General features: G+C 46.2%; 3 protein-coding genes and 2 non-coding genes across 15 annotated transcripts in view; 2 read left to right on the top strand and 3 right to left on the bottom strand.

Moving 5' to 3' along the window:
* The window catches only part of DENND2B (DENN domain containing 2B), a 178,087-nt gene extending 176,388 nt beyond the window's left edge, over nt 1-1,699 (top strand). For all 9 annotated transcript variants that reach the window (XM_063608370.1, XM_034932101.3, XM_055094080.2 and 6 more), the window contains one exon: nt 921-1,699. In XM_063608370.1, the coding sequence (XP_063464440.1) occupies nt 921-955 (35 nt within the window). In that variant the 3' untranslated portion in view covers nt 956-1,699. The remainder of the gene's footprint in view (nt 1-920) is intronic.
* Nucleotides 1,700-9,402: 7,703 nt separating this feature from the next.
* RPL27A (ribosomal protein L27a) lies at nt 9,403-12,627 on the bottom strand. Its single transcript, XM_003818132.7, has 5 exons — nt 12,433-12,627; nt 11,984-12,047; nt 11,169-11,244; nt 10,359-10,533; nt 9,403-9,573 (listed from the first exon to the last, which is right to left on the bottom strand). Exons 1-5 carry the CDS (start codon nt 12,433-12,435, stop codon nt 9,445-9,447), a joined length of 447 nt encoding a protein of 148 aa, XP_003818180.1. The 5' UTR covers nt 12,436-12,627; the 3' UTR covers nt 9,403-9,444.
* LOC112441279 (small nucleolar RNA SNORA3/SNORA45 family) lies at nt 9,682-9,812 on the bottom strand. The gene has a single exon (XR_003029216.1). It is a non-coding gene; the product is annotated as a small nucleolar RNA SNORA3/SNORA45 family (small nucleolar RNA).
* Nucleotides 10,894-11,023, bottom strand: LOC112441280 (small nucleolar RNA SNORA3/SNORA45 family). Its single transcript, XR_003029217.1, has one exon. It is a non-coding gene; the product is annotated as a small nucleolar RNA SNORA3/SNORA45 family (small nucleolar RNA).
* TRIM66 (tripartite motif containing 66) overlaps nt 12,535-18,515 on the top strand; it is a 70,525-nt gene continuing 64,544 nt past the window's right edge. The window contains exons 1-4 of one of the 3 annotated variants that reach the window (XM_063608360.1): nt 12,535-12,649; nt 15,194-15,356; nt 15,443-15,637; nt 17,088-17,123. The gene's annotated coding sequence lies outside the window, so the exon portion shown is untranslated. The remainder of the gene's footprint in view (nt 12,650-15,193; nt 15,357-15,442; nt 15,638-17,087; nt 17,124-18,515) is intronic. The other 2 variants (XM_063608362.1, XM_063608367.1) reach the window with 2 other exon arrangements.

Here is an 18,515-nt window from a genome sequence, read left to right as displayed (position 1 = left end):
CTGGCTCTGTCACTCAGGCTGGAGTGCAGTGGTGCAATCCTAGCTCACCGCAGCCTCAAACTTCCGGCCTCATGTGATCCTCCCTCCTCCACCTCCTGAGTAGCTGGGACTACAGGCATATGCCATTACACCTGGCTATTTTTAAAATCTGTTTTGTAGAGATGATGTCTTGCTATGTTGCCCAGGCTGGTCTCAAACTCCTGGGCTCAAGTAATACTCCCATATTGACCTCCCAAAGTGTTGGGATTATAGGCGTTAGCCACCATGCCCAGCTGTAAATAGATATTATACTGTATTGTTTAGGGAATAATGACGAGAAAAAAAAGTCTATATATGTTCAGTACAGACACCACCATCCATTTTTTCCCCCAAATATTCTTGATCTCCAGTTGGTTGAATCTATAAACATGGAACCCATGGACGCAGAACTCATGGATATGGAGGGCAGGCTGTATTTACCATATTGCATTACAAAGAGGAATCCCAGGTTCCCACATACATCAGGTCTTTCTGTTTGCACTCCTTCCTGAGTGAATATGAAGGCCATTAGAGCCAGTGAGCTTTCCTCTAGACCATAACAGGTCTGCAGACACAGCAGTGCGAGTGCCCTTCCTGCAAAATGCACCCCTCCCTGCAGGGTGCTCAGCCCGCCAGATCAGAGAATCATAGCATGTTTCTGTTTAAAGAGAAATTGAGACCAAAGAGGTTAAGTGGCTTGCGTAAAACCACACAGTGGTTAATACCGGTGCCCTAATTAGAGCTCTCACGTGTTTTCACTACCCTGGATCAGATCACAGTTATAATCCAGTCTTCCTAATCCTTCCTCTCCCACTGACAGGGTTAGGGCTACAGGGAGGAGAGGGAGTGGAGGTTGGAAGGGATAACACTGAACATTCTCTCTTGTCCTCTCTGGCCCACAGGCAACAAAATGAAGTTTCTCCACAAGAAGAATTAAGCCTCCTTCTCAGTAGCAGAGTCCAGTGCCTTGCAGAGCCTGAAGCCTGGGGAGAAGGCCCAGCCTGGGACCCTCTGGGCTGCTGTGGCTCCTCTGCCCCCACAGATCCCATCCTCCAAGCCAGCCCACCTCTGCCTTCATCATATCCCAGGATACTGTTTGTAAATAATCTGCTGTAAGCTTTCTTAACTGTTTTTTGTAACAAGCAAAGAGAATATGGCAAATATTTGTATATTCCCAAGGGGCCGGGTGCTTTCCTGTCCTGCCAGAGCATGGATGAAGTTTTGCTGGGTGCTCGTGACTGGCCAGTTTTGTGCAGCTGACTGTCTCAGCCAAACCACTGATCTTCCCTGGAGGCCTTCGGCCTGCCTGCCTGCCTGAGGTCCCCGCTGCCAGTCCCGGGCCCTGGAGAGCAGATGCTGTCTTGTTATGTACAGGAGGACCTTTTAAAAAAATCAAGTTTCTATTTTTTTCTGGTAGTCCGCATACCCATACCCTCTGTTTTTGAAAGGCAAAGGCCAATCAGTCCCCATTTGTAGCATGGCACCAGGGTCTTAGGCCTAGTCCTCTCATTCCTCCCACCCTCCAAGATGGTCAGTGTGTCATGGGAAGCCCACCCCCAGCTCTGCCAGTGCTCTCTGGGCCTGGCTCCCAGTCAGTGGTGGCCACGATGCGGTACAGGGCATCCCTCCTTCCCATCTACGGGTGTTCTCAATAAACAATGTACAGTTGTTTGGGCCCAGAGCCTCATGTGTTCCTTGGCTTTGTTATCTAGTTCTCTCTCCTGGGAATGGGCTGGGACTGGCCAGTCAGGGATGAAACACCATCACACAGGGAACTGAGTACTAGATTAAGAGGTTAGCTTCAGTGTGAGTCACTGACCTCCCCTGAAATGGAGTTCTCCAGCCTAAGTTGCATGACCGGTCTTAAGAGTTAGAAGATACCCAGTCATTGCAGTAGTTCAGCTTCCCTCAACTGTTCAGCCTGTGCTTAAGTGTTTCCAGTGATGGAAAGAATGCTCTTTGCCCTTCGGCCCCATTATTAGGTAAATCTTAACATTTTCCTCTTCTGCCTGAAGCCCCTAAGATGTCATTGAGTGTCCTAACATTGGTAGAGTAAAGCCCAGCTAATGCCAACCCAGGCTTGGGCACAGCCCTGACCTACTCCCTGTGACTCTTGCATGTCACTCTGTGAATCGTTTTTCCATTGGAACCCTAGGTTTTCATACAGAAAGTACTGTTACATTCCATGGAAGAGGAAGGAGAGAAGCAAGGTGGGAAATAAGGACGATTTAGGCTTTTCACCCACCAAGGCTTTCGGAGAGCAGAGACTTTGCAAACTCCCAAGTGAGGCATTAAGCTGCAACTATTTTCTTTGGTATTGTGTTTGGGTCTGACAGGATTTGAACCATGAGTAAAGTTTTCCTGTCCTTCCACCCTTGTTGAGAGATGATCCCATCCTAAGTTTCCTTCCCCTCTTCCTTCTCCCCATCTCCACTGAGGCCTGCACAGGCCCCAACCTGCCCATGGTTTGGGCCTGCTGTCAGCCTCACAGAATAAAGTGGAGGGTTTGTCTTCTGGGAGGGCAAAGTCATTTTCTGGCTCTGCCATTTGCCAGGACTAGGACAGAGATTGAAGCCTCATGAGTCTTCAGTTCAGATCAAGAGAAAAGACAAGGATTACAACCAGAAGACTCAGAGTGGGAAGTAGTTCCCTCCAGAACTCGTCGCTCTTAACTCAGCCTGGGCTTAGGACAGTCATAGAACCAGATTCCTTAATAAGAAAAATACAGGCCGTGCGCGGTGGTTCATGCCTGTAATCCCAGCACTTTGAGAGGCTGAGGCGGGTGGATCACGAGGTCAGGAGTTCAAGACCAGCATGGCCAACATGGTGAAGCCTCGTCTCTACTAAAGATACAAAAAATTCACCAGGTATGGTGGTGTGCGCCTGTAATCCCAGCTACTGGGAGACTGAGGCAGGAGAATCGCTTGAACCCGGAAGGCAGAGGTTGCAGTGAGCCGAGATCGCGCCATTGCACTCCAGCCTGGGCACAGGGTGAGACTCCATCTCAAAAAAAACCCAAAAAACCAGATTTAATTCCTAAAAGGCTAAAAGGTACATGCGCTCTCTCTCCCTTCCTCCCCAATTCTCCTTCACCCCTCCTTTTTCAGCGTGGCTCCAAAGAACCTTTAGACATGTGATCCGATCACAAGATGTATATGTGTAAATTTTTTTTTTAAATTTGCATTAACGGGGTCTCACTATGTTGCCCAGGCTAGTCTTGAACTCCTGGGCTCAAACAGTCCTCCTAAAGTGCTGGGATTACAGGCATGAGCCACCACATCCAGCCTTATTCATAAATTTTGCCACTTTTATGTATCTTTAAAATATAGTATGCCCTTGCGTGAATACCAGAGCGGTATGTCTCCCTGCTACTGTGGCTGCAGCTCTGGTCCCAATCCGGAAAATCAGTACTGGCATATAATGGCTTAGAATAGGCTGCAAGGGCCCATAGAGTGATTGCCATGGCCAAGGCACAGCAGCCTTATGGGGAGAGGAGGGTGTGGACAGTGGGCCTGGCTTGAGGTTTACAAAAAATATTCAGGGCTTCTTTCCACGTTCTTTCACATGATCTCAGGGCTTCTTTCCACGTTCTTTCACATGATCTCTGGACCTCTAAACCAATGATTTTCATCCCTATCAGATCCAACAGTTTTTTTTTTAATAGCAAATACTTTAATTCCCTCCTTCACTACCCTGAAATGAAATTCAAAGATAATATAAGCTACCGAAATATACCTTAACTGTAATATAAAAGGGGAGAAATAAAACAAATATTTTGTTATAATATTTAAATATGTAAATGCTTGTGTACAACTGTACTAGAAGAGATAATCAGATGCCTATACTGTACACAGAATTACTGTGAATGCAACAGCTACATATGCAGATGGAGAAAAGTGTTGTATCAGCATCTCAGATCCTACTGAGTAGTTATTGGTGAGTTTTCTGAAATGAACAATTTTTGGTAACGTTCTCAGCAAAACAAAGTATGAGCTTCCCCTGATTTAAACAGTAGTTAGAATCCTAGGAAACAGAAGTATATGAAAACTGCAAAAACAAAAAACAAACCAACTTTTGGGTTATGTGTAAATGAAGTTAGATTTTAAGTTAGATTTCTCTTTGTTGTGTAGGACCAGCTCATCCATTCCAAGATATTTAGCATCCCTGGTCCCTTCCCCTCCATGACTGTGACAACAAAAATGACCCAACATGGCCAGGCGTGGTGGCTCATGCTTATAATACCAGCACTTTGGGAGGCCAAGGCAGGAGGATCATTGGAGCTCAGGAGTTTGAGACCAGCCTGGGCAACATAGTAAAGACCCCATTTCTATTAATTAAAAAAACAAAAAAAACCCCACTGTTTCCAAAACACTCCTGTAAAAGATGGTATTGTGGCCATTGAGAGGGAGTATCCTTAAACAGTGGCTTTCTGACAACACTGGGGCAGTTGCTCAGGGATAACAGTGCTATCTCCTCTACCAGGGAAGTCCCCTCACCTATAAGAGTGTCAGTTCTCCTCTATTCTGTAATTAAGTTAGTTCTTTTAATGCAGGGCAGGCCGCTTCATTACACGGTTCTAAATGCTCTGATAAACTGTAGTCTTGAAATAAGTATTCTGGGCTTTTTAAAAAGCAATATTTTGAAGAATTGCCCTTAAACAGCATTAGTCAAACTCTGGTTCCCATTGGAATCGGTGGAATTAGGGCCCATCTTAGTCCATTTTGTGTTGCTATAACAGAATACCTGGGACTGGGTAATTGATAAAGAAAAAAGACTTATTTGGCTTATGGTTCTGATGGCTGAAAAGTTAAAGATTGGGCAGCAATACCTGGGGAGGGCCTCAGGCTGTTTCAGCTCACGGCAGAAAGCAGAAGGGGAGCTGGGCGTGTGCAAAGAGATCGGGTAGTAAGAGAGGAAGCAAAAGAGAGAAACTGAGGAAGCCAGACGCCTTTTAAACAACCTGCTCTCCATTCCCAGCAGAGTGAGAACTCACTCATCCCCACAGGAGAACAAACCATAGCACGACCCAAGAAAATAAGTGGGATTAGTCACAGCTCAGTTACATTTTTGTTAAAACATCTTTTCGCATGTACACTTATAACCTACTTTATACCAAAATGACTTACAGGGATACACAAACTAGGTTATTTGAAACAACGTAAAGTGGGAATGAGAGGAAAATAAAAATTGGGATGTAAAATAGAGCCAGGAATTAAATTTACGCTTTAACCTATATTCTTGCTAGGGGAGCTACACAAAATACGTTTCTAGAGCCAGATGATGTGGTATGCATTCCAAAACAAATTTATTTGCCTGTGGAGGTGGGGGTGTAATTTAAAAGGCCATGAAAACTCTCGAAAGAGAAAATATTACTTTTCAGCAACGGCAAGTTCTGGTAGTTTTTTTTTTTTCTCAAGATACTTTCGCTCCATTTACATTGCCTCTCAATATGAAAATATGCATTGGGTTGAACAAAAAACTGCACCAAAACATACTTCGTGCTCATTTCCCTAACCTCCTAAGAGGAAATTCCTTTTATGTTCTTCCAGAATATTTCCATCCGTGTACAAGCACTTTCTTTTTTAGCCCAAAGTGCCCTTGAATGTCGCTGACGCTCATTACCTTTTAGACAATTGAGACAAATTCTGGAGGTTCCCAACTCGAAGATTTACGTAAAGGCCACGCCCACTGTTCTTAAACGCACCCTAAAGGGGCTCGAAGTGCGGCGAGGTTGGCCATTCCTCCGCTTCGAAGGGGACCCACGGCCGCCCAAGGACCAGGGGTGGAGTTGAACATCCCGCCTCTCCAGGGGAGGTATCTGCGCTCGCGCACCACTGGCCGGCTCCGCCCTTGCCGGAAGTGGCCGAGCGAGGCCGGTCTCCGCCGGGCTTCTTCCGGTCTGGGACGCGGGGGAGTCATCGTCTCCGGAAGTAGAAGCTACTCACCGGAAGTGGTTCTCAGGTGCCGGGGTAAGACCCAAGCTCCGGTCTGTGTTGTGAGGACGCCACTGAGGTCGGGTCGTGCTGACTGATGAACGCGGCCGATGGAGCCACCAGGTGGGCGCTGCACAGCTTCCGCCCGCGCTTCCGACTTGCAGTCCGTCCCTGGGCTGTCTGCTCTTGGGCTAGTTAGCCGCTAAGTAGGGTTTAGTAGTACATTTATTTTGATTGAAAGCTCGCCTGATTTAGCTGCCCTTGACGAGCACTGCTTGTGCAAATTATGTGGCAGACATTTGTCATAAAATCAAGTTGCACCTGCAGCTCCCATGTTTGAACGCAACTATATTTAAGGCATATATACATTAGACCAGAAATTAGATCTTTTGCAATTCAAGCTTTAGCCAGCCACTGGAGAGATCGCCAGTATGAGCCTCCATGAACACAGCAGGCTATTCAAAGCTTGGCAGTCATGAAAATATTTTAGTAAATGCGGGTTCAAGAAAGCACTGGCATCGGCGGACTTAGGGCTCAAAACTATTTTCGTCTGTTCCTCATCACATGAAAGTTTTTAGAACTGTTAGTAGCTGTAGCTTCTGGTGAGTGAACAAGCCAGCAACGAAATCAGTGTTTCTTTCCCAGGCCAGGGGATCGGATGGCCTAACAACTCCTGGGGAAGAAGGTAGCCATTAAGGGACTAGGGATCCTTCCCCCCAAACTCTACTTCCTTCCATGCCTTATCATTTTGTGGTCGGCCCACTACAATTCAGTCTCCAAGTCCCGTCCATTATGCCGTCTGAATCGTACCTTTTCCATACTCACTCCCATTTTCTTGGTTCTGCCTTCAGCCTCCCATTGTAGCCGTCCTTTACAGCCCGGCCAGAGTAATCTTTCTCTCCACCATAGCACTTCCCGTTTGCCTCACCTTCCCAAACCAGTTTCCTGAACCAGGATTCCCTCTGCTTGGACCAATTTCCCACTGACAATCACATGAAGGCCAATTGACTCCATCTGCTCCCGTAATAGTTTGCACTTAAGTTACTAAGTCAAACACAAAAATTAAGTGCCTGGGCCGGGCGCGGTGGCTCATGCCTGTAATCCCAGCACTTTGGGAGGCTGAGGCGGGCAGATCAGGAGATCGAGACCATCCTGGCGAACACGGTGAAACCCTGTCTCTACTAAAAATGCAAAAAATTAGCCGGGCGCGGTGGCGGGCGCCTGTAGTCCCAGCTACTTGGGAAGCTGAGGCAGGAGAATGGTCTGAACCTAGGAGGCGGAGCTTGCAGTGATCTGAGATCGCACCACTGCACTCCAGCCTGGGCGACAGAGCGAGACTCCGTCTCAAAACAAAACAAAAAATTAAGTGCACGGTTTCCACTTTAATCTACACAATCCTCAGGTAGGCACTTTCACTGAAATTTTAAAGATGAGGAAATTACGACTAAAAGTCACACAGGTATTGGGTGAAGACCAAATATTGAGTCTTTTAATTCATCATGAACTACTGACCACTTATTGTGGGATCCTTGGATTCAGGTTCCATATTAAAAGTCCTCTATGGGCCCTAATGGAGAGCCCTTACTTTTTTTGGCGGGGGGGGGGGACAGAGTTTCACTCTTGTTGCCCAAGCTGGAGTGCAATGGCACGATCTCGGCTCACAGCAACCTCCGCCTCCTGGAGATTCTCCTGGCTCAGCCTCCAAAGTAGCTGGGATTACAGGCATGTGCCACCACGCCTGGCTAATTTTGTGTATTTAGTAGAGACAAGGTTTCTCCAGGTTGGTCAGGCTGGTCTGGAGAGCCCTTATTTCTAACTTTCTCCAGCACAACAGAAGATACAAGCCAAATGATATATTTGTTTAAAATTGTCCAGCTGAATCAAGGTTTCACTACTTGTAATTCTAGCCTATTCTTATGTAAGCCAATTCAGTGCTTCTCTGTGCCTTCTATTTGATCCCCAACATCCTCTAAAGGTTGTCCTGACAGATGTGTCCCATGGACGGCCATGGTTCTCGGCTTATTATGACCCCACAGTGCACTAAGGAAACCTCCACTAACTAAAGCCCAGGAGTCTAAGTGCCATCTTATTTGTCTAGAGTTTTAGACTGTATTATTTTGGGTCAAAAAAAGCTCAAAATCACAGGAAGAACCATAAAACTGTAGCAAATCATAATTTACCCTGAGATCTGAGGATCTTATTTGTAAACATGAATTGGTCACCATCAGTTTTCCAATAGCAAGAGACACAAATCCTAGAAAAACTTATTTCAATTTCCAGCCTTCAGGATTTCCAAATTTTCCCGATACATTTCAGACTAGAAGAAAAATTAACTATTTCAAACCCACTTTGACATACAGAAAAGCCCTGGCATACTGAAATTTCAGATTGCTGGACCCCCATCTCGAGATTTTGATTCATCACATTCTGGATGTAACAATAATTTGGATCAAGATTAAGGAGCCATGGCCGGGCGCAGTGGCTCACACTATAATCCCAGAACTTTTGGAGGCCGATGTGGGCAGATCACTTGAGGTTAGGAGTTAGAGACCAGCATGGCCAACATGGTGAAACCCCATCTCTACTGAAAATACAAAAATTAGCTGGGCATGGTGGTGGGCGCCTGTAATCCCAGTTAGTCAGGAAGCTGAGGCAGGAGAATTGCTTAACCTGGGAGGCGGAGGCTGCAGTGAGCCGAGATCGTGCCATTGCACTCCAGCCTGGCAAGAGAGATTCCATTTAAAAAAAAAAAAAAAGGCATGGCGCGGTGGCTCACACCTGTAATCCCAGCACTTTGGGAGGCCGAGGCGGGCGGATCACGAGGTCAGGAGATCGAGACCATCCTGGCTAACACGGTGAAACCCCGTCTCTACTAAAAATACAAAAAATTAGCCGGGCGTGGTAGCGGGCGCCTGTAGTCCCAGCTACTCGGGAGGCTGAGGCAGGAGAATGGCGTGAACCCGGGAGGTGGAGCTTGCAGTGAGCTGAAATCGCGCCACTGCACTCCAGCCTGGGCGACAGAGCGAGACTCCGTCTTGGGAAAAAAAAAAAAAAAAAGATGAGGGGGCCACGTGGAAAAACCTTGGGCTGAGGACTTAAGTCCTAAAGGACCATCTCATTCCTATCACACTGCCCCTCTTTAGAATGTGACCCATCAAAATGGAATATTTCCTTTTGAGCCCTGTTGAACAATTAGGGTACATTCTCTCATTCACTGTAAAATTCAGAGTACAATACATGCAGGCCTTTCAGTGTTCAACAGGTATTATTCTGACTTTATAAACAGAAATGTTTAACTGGCCAACGTCTGTGTTGGTCTTACGTTTACCATATACTTTGAGGGAAGTCAGCAGAGGACCCCATGTCTTCATACCCTAAGTACTAGAACCTGGGCTCCCAATGCACACAGGATGTAGAGGTGCCACTGAAGAACCTACACTCACACCGCAAGGAAAAAGTAGTTAGCATTTAATGAAACTCCCTCCATGTGGCTTCAAGCCACCAGGACACAGGCCCCCCCAACACTCTTAATCTTCTCCTCAGCTCTTCTGCTGAAGAATTTGGCCTTCACGATGACAGGCTGCTTTGGGAGCTTTCCCTTTCCCAGAACTTTGTAGTAGCCCTAGAAGAACAGAGAAAAAAGTTTACAATACACTGTAGTAGGTACCAACTGCGTGATGGGCATGAGGAAAGACTGCCAACCCACTTTCTAAATCCCTAGGCAGGGTATGTATGTTTCTGATCTGGGCACTAATGGGGGCACCGACTGCCCCCACCAGTGAATCAAGACCAGTAGATTCTCTTCGAGTACTCTAGCACACCAGGACAAGAGTTGTGTCAGGATGTGACTCTAGTCTCGGCAAAGCATAAGCCTCCTCCTGCTCAAATACCCCCTGCTAAGCAAAAGAAGACAACCACCTTCCTGACCACCAGAACTACTCAATGGACATTAAATAGGCTGGGAAGTGAATTTAAAGCGTCCCTAGGGTTCTGGCCTCTTAACACTACCTCTGTATTCATGAGAGTTAAGACTGACACAGGGACCAGAACCCCCGCAAGGACAGACATAATACATCTGTTTTGGGGGAAAATCTCTTCAGATAATGCATGGCACTGAGTATCAATGGAACATATTAGGATTCTATCATCTGGAGAACATGAAGGGCCAAGAGCTGTGCTCGGTGAAAACCAGCTATAGTTCAAGCACGAAATGCAAACCTGATACAACCTGGGCAGTGACAGTAGGCACTGCTACGGATAGGGAACTACCTATGATAATTCTACCACAGGAAGAATATCAATGTCTGGTAGGTAACTGGGAAGTACAGATTATATAAGTGGATTAGATTAAGCCAGAGTTTTGTAAGGGAAGGTATGGAAGTATAGAAAAACATCCAATTAACTTACCGATCGCACCACATCAATGATGGGAGCAGCCCCAGTCTTGTTTTTAGCAGCATTCACCCGTGTCTGTTCACTGACCAAAGTCCACAATTTGTCAAGGTTGACAGTTGGGCAGAAGCTCTGGTTCCTCTTTAAGTGGTAATGCTTCATACCAACTTTCCCAAAGTAGCCTGGGTGGCTAGGAAGAGATAACAACCACCTTCATACACACTCCAATTAAGATGCTATGTTTATCATCTTTATAGTTACCACCCCCTATTACAGTGTAAATTATTCACTGGTGTAGAGCAGTGTCAGGCATATGATACATCTGTTGACTTAAACAACTGTTTTAAAACCACCAAAGACTATCATGAGGAAAAGGCTAGTCTTATTTCCTGGAACCAGGATAAACCACCGACAATGTCAGAGGCAGGGCCGAGACTAAAATTCAAGTCACATAACAGCACTCTATGGAAAATCTACGTACTCCTATAATAAACGTCTTCTGAATAGCCAAAATTTATCATCCACTAGTTTGTGGGTAGGTGAATGTGAAGCATGTCTCTAACCTGGTGACTGACTGTGCCATAAGGCCCACAGCCAGTGAATAAGGTCAGCAGTTACTCTCCGAGGACTCTAGCACACTCAGGCAATAGCCGATACCCAAGCGTGACTCTAGCCTCGATGACAGGTTCTCAGTTCACACCAAGTGTTAACTTGGTAAAAAACAGCAATAGGCAAGGTTTGCTTCTGAACTTTTTGTTTAAGCCAGCCCTCTCTCTGCCCCTACCTCCCAAGCTGTGTCAATAAAAGCAGTCCAAGGACACTTACTATTTGTCGAAGTTGATCCGGTGGTGATGCAGACCACCAGCATTACCGCGGCCGCCGGGGTGCTTCCGGTGCTTGCCTGCAGGAATACAAAGCTACGTGGGGCCGGTGTGATGGCTCATGCCTGTAATCCCAGCACTTTAGGAGGACGAGGGGGGTAGATCACCTGAGGTCAGGAGTTCGAGACCAGCCTGGCCAACACGGAGAAACCCCCGACTCTACTAAAAATAGAAAAAGAATTAGCCGGGCGTCGTGGCGCACACCTGTAATATCAGCTACTCGGGAGGCTGAGGCAGGAGAATGGCTTGAGCCCGGCAGGCAGGGGTTGCAGTGAGCCGAGATTTCGCCACTGCACTCCAGCCTGGGCGACAGTGATCAGTCTCACACACACAGAAAAAAGCTACATGCACCACACAGCCTTCTCATGCATCTCAATACTTCCTCGCACAAAAGCAGAGTGTTTCCCAGACTTCTGTGTCCCGCTTACGCTGTTCCCACCCTACCGATGCCGGTTTTCAGCAATGCGATTACTTTAGGATTCCGGGTGAAACATCTTTTCAGGTTCCACATCACAGCATTCCCACAGTACTCCATGTCTTCAACTAACCCAATACCGTGCCTGCTCAATTCCTATTACCCCACTGATGTGAAATTCCTTAGAAATGGAATACTAGAGGATCCTCAGAAAAAAATCAACAGCTGTCCAACTTGACCACAAAAAGGTCTTATTCTAACCCACTTATAGGCTACCGATCTCCAGCCTAGCTAAGCACCCGAAGAGAGCCCAAGGCCCACCCCGAGGGGAAGCCGGCACTTACCTATGCGGCCGTGGCCGTGGCTCACGTGGCCCCTAAGTTTCCGGGTCTTCCTCAGTCTGGATGGCTGTTTGGAAAAAGCTTGGTGGTAAGGCCTAAGGAATTAGGGGCAGGGGGCGATGCCTGCCAGCTGAGATGGTCCTGTAAGCCTGTGGGTCAAAGACCTAACTTCTGGAGCGTTTGGGAAAGTTGAGGGTACCGATCGGTTCAGGGCCGTGAGGTCTCACCACGGTAGCGCAGGGGCCCGCGTGTCCTAGAGATCCGAACCGCGGGCCTAACACACGGCTCCGGGAGCCCCGCCCCGGGCCCGCGCCGGCCACCCTGCCCTGCAGGCGGCCATGCGCAGCCTGGAAGCCCCGACCATGGTAGACAGTGGATGACTAGGGGCAATGGGAATACAGCTTAGGGGTCTCCGCCGGCAAGGAAGAGGAGGCAAGAAACGAAACACCTACCATGTTGGCAGCCCAGACGAAAAAGGAAGGCCTTCGCCAAGTCTCGCGAGGTATCGGCCACGGGGGCGGGGGCAAAACGCCTCACTTCCGGTCACAGAGGCCGGGCTTCGGGCGGGGCCTCTTGGTCTCGCGGGATTGCGCGCCTGCTAGTCGCTTCCTCTTTCTGAGGGTGGTGATCCCCCATCACGGAGTGTCCTGGTGGCGGTGTACGGTTTCGGTGAGGCTCGCTGTGCTAGGCTCGGAGGGCGAGAACTGTTGAAGAATCGGGGCTAGGTGTGCTGTACTGCACGCCGCCCGTGCTTGCTTGAGCCAGGCCCTTTTCTGGCGCCTTGGTCAGGGAACCGCCTAAGCCGACCCTAAGGGCCTCGGTGTCTGAGCTCCTCACCAAATGCGCCAGCCCTGAGCCGCCCCGCGCGCCTCCACAGTTCTTAGTGGTCTGCCCCGGGCTGGTGATAGTGGCTACTGGTTTGTCTCCCGGCCGCAGTGCGGAACCGCGAGGCCCTCTTTAATCCTCAGTGTGCCCACCTGGTGTCTCGCTCGGTTTCCTGAAGCTCGGGCGGCTCCCGAAATGCCTTCTCCCGCTCTCACACTTCTGAGTGGGCACTGCAGCTTCCTTTCTCTTTTGCCCTTTTGCTATCATTTGGTTGTCCTCTCAAGTTTGAGCAACTTAAATTGCTTCAGGGACTTACATGCCTGGTTGCTTTATGGTCCTTTTAATGCAGATGTTGTAAATACTTTTTCTAAATGCCACATTTAGGCCAGGCGCGGTGGCTCACACCTGTAGTCCCAACACTTTGGGAGGTCGAGGCGGGAGGATTTCTTGAGGCGAGTAGTTCAACACCAGCCTGGGCAACATAGTGAGACCCTCGTCTCCACATACAAAAGTAAATAAGTAAAAATAAATGCTATTTTTGAATTTTCTCCAGAATCTACATAACACGCCTGTGACCCTTTCCTGGACACAATGCAGACAGTTGCTCGCTTCCCAACCTGTACCACCACACAATCTAGTATAACCCTTATGTAACTTATTGACCTACGTTTGTCTTCCCTACTAGACCTAATTCCTTATGTGGTCAAGGACTGTTTTTTTTAATCCACACTCAACTAGTGATTGTTGAGTGAATAAATGAACTTACCCTCACCTCCCTGTCTTCGCTAATAGCAGCGTGTCTTCGCTCTTAAGTCGGTTCCTTCAACCAGTGTTCAAGATCCCATCCCCTCGCTAGTCTATTAATAGATCCCATGGGAAAAAGGAAATACGTTTTTAAAATCCCATCCCCTCAGTTATTCTCTGTGTGTATGTGTGAGCGTGTATTTATTTATTTTTCTTTGTCTTGCCCCCTTCAGCTAAAACATATTTTAGCTAAAATATCCAAAATTCTGGCCGGGCGTGGTGGCTTACTTCTGTAATCCCAGCACTTTGGAAGGCCGAGGCGGGCGGATCACGAGGTCAGGAGATCGAGACCATCCTGGCTAACACGGTGAAACCCCGTCTCTACTAAAAATACAAAAAATTAGATGGGCGTGGTGGCGGGCGCCTGTAATCCCAGCTACTCTGGAGGCTGAGGCAGGAGAATGGCGTGAACCCGGAAGGCGGAGCTTGTAGTGAACCGAGATCGCACCACTGCACTGCAGCCTGGGCGACAGAACGAGACTCCGTCTCAAAAAAAAAAAAAAAAAAAAAAAATCCAAAATTCTCCCATGTCCTTGCCCTTACAGCCAAGCTCCCCAAAAGAGTAGTCTGCAAATCCTGCCCATTTGCACCTTCCCATCCATTGTTCACTGCAGTCTAGCTCACAGCCTGTGACTTCAGTGAAATTGCTCTTACTAATGTCATTAATGAACGAATTGCCAAATTGGACTCTTCCTATTCTTCATATCACTTGTTCTTTCTGTTGTACTTTAATCTGTTGGCGTCTTTTTCTAGAAAAAGTCTTGCCTTCCTCCTACTCTTTGGTCACTTTTCAGTCTTCTTTTCAGGTTCTTCCATCCAGCGTTGTCCACCATTTGAATGTTGATGTTCCTCAGCCTTCTGTCCTTGTCCTTATCTTTTCACAGTACATGGTCTTCTTGGGTGGCTTCAATTCACATCCTTATTGCTGAGCTCCACACCCATATGGTCACTTAATTACTGGTTAGTATTCCTTGGACATTCTACAGACAAAGTAAACATATCCAAAGAACTCAATCTGCACTGCTCACGGGTGCCTTCTCCTTTATTCTCTATCTTGGTGAGTGGCACCATTGTCCACCTAGATAATGAAAATTGTCCCCAAGCCTTCTCTTCTTCTACTACACTGTCACCCTATCCTTTTGTTTCTGTATCTCCCCAATGTGCTTCCTCTGTTTAAGCCTTAGTGCCCCTGCCTTCATTCAGGCCCCCATCATATCTCTTAACTGGAGTTTACAACACCTTCCTTTGTTCACTCTGCCTGCATTCTAACCCTCCTCCAATTTCTGTATCCTTCACACCTCCACCACGTTAGTATTCCGAAAACATGACTTTCATTCTTTTACTTGATCAAAAAGTTCAATAGCTCCTTATGACCAACAGAATATAGCCCACTTGCCTTTCCAGCCTTACCCCAGCCTCTCCCTTACGCAAGCTTTCTACTGCAGCCATGCCTGGTATATCCCATTTGCATTTTTGCCTTTGCTCATGCTGTTTCCCATCCCGGAGTGCCCATCCTCTTCCTGACCACATGTCCTGAATCTTCCTCAACCTTTAAGGCCAACTTTATATTCTGCTTCTTCCCAGAACACTTCAGTCCACAAGGATAACAACAAACATTTTCAGAGCACTTGGCAATTTACAAAATACATCTGCCTGAAGGTACAGCACTACCAGCTTCATTTTACGTGTGTGAAAACTGAAGCACAGAAGAATTGGGTGACTTGTCAGACGCTGCATAGGTGGTCAGGTACAGAGCCTGGGCCTAGCCTTTAGTCTTCTCTCTCCAGATCCCCTGCTTTTACCTCAGTGACCAGTCCCTCTCTGGCCTTACAGCATTATGATCTTCATCCCTCCATCAACCTTAATCACTTACTGCATGTGACCAGCAGGAAGAGGGGTCTTGAGAATAGGAGGGGAGATCAAAGAAGACATCGTCGTCTATTTGACATCAAAACTGGCCAGTAAGTGCACAAGAAATGAGCTGGGTTACCTGGAACCTAACCTTGGGAAGATGATCTGTCAATGGAGGTAAGCTGGGCAGGGCCTTGGGAATGAAAGGGAACCATCAGTGGTATTAGAGCTGGGGCCTACAATAAGGACCACCACTGCAAGGGGTTGAGGTAGGGTTCTGGGTGCTAAGACACTCCTCTTGGATAGTTTGCCAGGTTCCTTGGTTATAGAGGAGCTACGTTCTGTCCCTCAGGTCACGCGGCTGAACAGAAGGCCTCCCAGAGTGGACCCAGCACTACCCGTTGGGTTCTGTGCTCACCTAACATTCTTCTCATCAATGGCTTGATCTGGTTGTAGAGGGAGTACCCTGGGTAGTTGTCTGGCTCAATCCAGTTTTCTATCCAGCTCCCTCTCCTTCAAAAGGCAACCACATGACTTAAACACACAGCTCATGTGGTGTTTGTTCAGTGTGTGTCACTTTTCCTAGGTTGACAGAGGTCTGAGAGAGCAGACAAAGCTGAGTTTTCTGTCTGCAAAGTGGAGTAGCAGCCAGATATTTGGCATTAGGGGACCTGTCCCTCCCAACTAGGCACATGGGACATGACCTTTGGCCATGACTCCTGAGGGGTGTCCTTCTCTGTGACATCTCTTCTGAAGTACAGCATGGCTTTGTGACATCTCAGGCATCTGCGCTTCCTCAGAGTGTGAGGGCCTCAGAAAATACCTCAGAAATGAACGGAAGAGATGATACCAGACAGCAGCCTGGTGAGGCAGGCAAGTGTGCTGATTTTTTGCTGCCCCAGGCCTCTCTCCAGGTGGCCTTGGGAACAGATCATCACCCTGAAGAAGGCCCTGGTGATCCCTCTTCCTTTCTCTCCTCACTGGGTTCCTGAATTCGACATCAGTCCTTCAGATAGCAGCAGCATCCTGAATGGATCCAGCTCTGTTTTCTTGCTCTCCATCTTTAGATGTGGACATTTGGAAATATGTTCGTTTTCTTTTTTAAGTAGAGCACTGTTAATCAAGATGGGAAGAAGCAGTGTTTCTGCTTTTTTTCCAAGTGAGAATTAGAGAAAAACTCAGAAATCCCAATTTACTTCAGAAAGACTTGAAAAATTATACGTAATAGACAGTACAACAGTAAAGAAAATTCTGAAAAAAATATAAGTATAAGCAACTCAAATCATTCCACCCTGTGATGCCATTTTCTTTTCTGAGTATTACCTTTCAACCCTTGTATACATGGAGACATAGCTGTCTGCAAAGTTAATGATCATAGTATACAAATCCTTTTGTATTCTTTTTATTTAATACCATGGCAGTTTTTTGTATCACTACCCAGTCTTCATGATTATTTTTAACAGCTGAAGAATAATTTATTTTCAGCATGTACTATCTTTTATTAAGCCACTTTCTTGTGTATTTTGTTTTTTTAAAAAATTCTTATTGTATTCTTTGCTGTTAGCGACAATGATGGAATGAGCATTTGTATATAATTTTTTCTTCTCCTGTTGAATAACTTGTCTAGGATAAATTCCCAGAAGTGAGACTGCTGGATTATATGGTATGAACATTTTTGTGATTCATTTTATGTTACTATGTATTTTTTCCAAAAGGATCGTACCAATTTATTCACCAGCAATATGTACAGTTTCCAGTTTCGTTTTAACCTCCCTAGCCTTGGGGGTTTTTGTTTGCCTTTATCAGTAGTTTTTGATATATGGCATTTAGGGGAAATCCATAGGATCAGGCGGGGTTTTCTTCAGCACAAAGTAAAAATAATCTAATTGGAAGATTAGGAATTTTTAGGAGTCTTTCTTTCCTGTGTTGGATAGATTGTTCTACATGGCAATTACATTCCTAAAGCTTTATTGGAAACTAGGGTGGAAAACCTTGTTGCCATTAAACTCAGAGTAACAAAACGTGAAAAGAGAAATTCTAGAGTCTTTGAGAACAGCTTATACAATAGCAGAAAAAAGGAGTTACATATTTGGGTTTTACTTTAATTTCAGAGGATAAAATTAATGGAAAGAACACAGAAAGTTGGGTTCGTTTCCTAGTTCTGTTTTTTTTTGTTGTTGTTTTTAAAGATAAGGTCTTGTATGTTGCCCAGGCTGGTCTCAAACTGCTAGCCTCAAGCAGCCCTTCTACCTCGACCTCCCAAAGCCCTGGGATTACAGGCATGACCATCACGCCCAGCCTCCTAGTTCTGTTTTTACTAACTGAATTATATTGAACAAATAGCATGTTCTCTTTGAATCTGTTTTCTTGTCTGTATAATGAAAAAATAATGAGATTCATTCATTCCTTTTATAAATATTAATTGAGTGTGTACTATGTTCCTATGCTAGGTGCCAGGCAAGCGAAGGGCAGGTACAATTGTGAACAAAAGTCCTTCCCTAAGACTATGTCTAAGACATACATTAAACAAGCAAACAAATAATATATCACATATAACACAGCCTAGCAAAGAGTAGGTACTCTCATTACCTACTATTTCTCCCTCACATTTTCTCCCTAAAATGAGTGTTATTTTTATGATAATTTGTTCTGTACCCTTCATGCAAACAATCTTTGAAATTCTTATTCCCAATGTGATGTGGAATGACTTGTTCCATCATTCCTTAGCAAGGTTAAGGTACTCCAGTAAATATTTTCCTTTTCTTAGATATAGATGTGGTAAGATGTTAAAAGGAGGTGGTTTGTGGCAAGGCAATGTTTTAAAATTTAACTTTTTGTTAACATTTTAAAATGTAAATAAAAATAATTTCCTGGGTTTTGGAAAACTAAGATTTGGAGACATTAGACCCACATTCTTTTAAGTAAAGCACTTCGTTCATATAGATTGCCCAGCCCCTGTAGGCGTTTGAATTTACTACCTTGGCTTAAGTACAGTCTTGCAAACTCTGTCCCCTACACTCTTCTAGGTCAGGGGAGATAAGAAGGAGAGGGAAGA

The sequence above is a fragment of the Pan paniscus genome, chromosome 9, assembly GCF_029289425.2.
Source record: "Pan paniscus chromosome 9, NHGRI_mPanPan1-v2.0_pri, whole genome shotgun sequence".
Classification (NCBI taxonomy): domain Eukaryota; kingdom Metazoa; phylum Chordata; class Mammalia; order Primates; family Hominidae; genus Pan; species Pan paniscus.
This window is presented reverse-complemented; position numbering and strand designations above follow the sequence as displayed.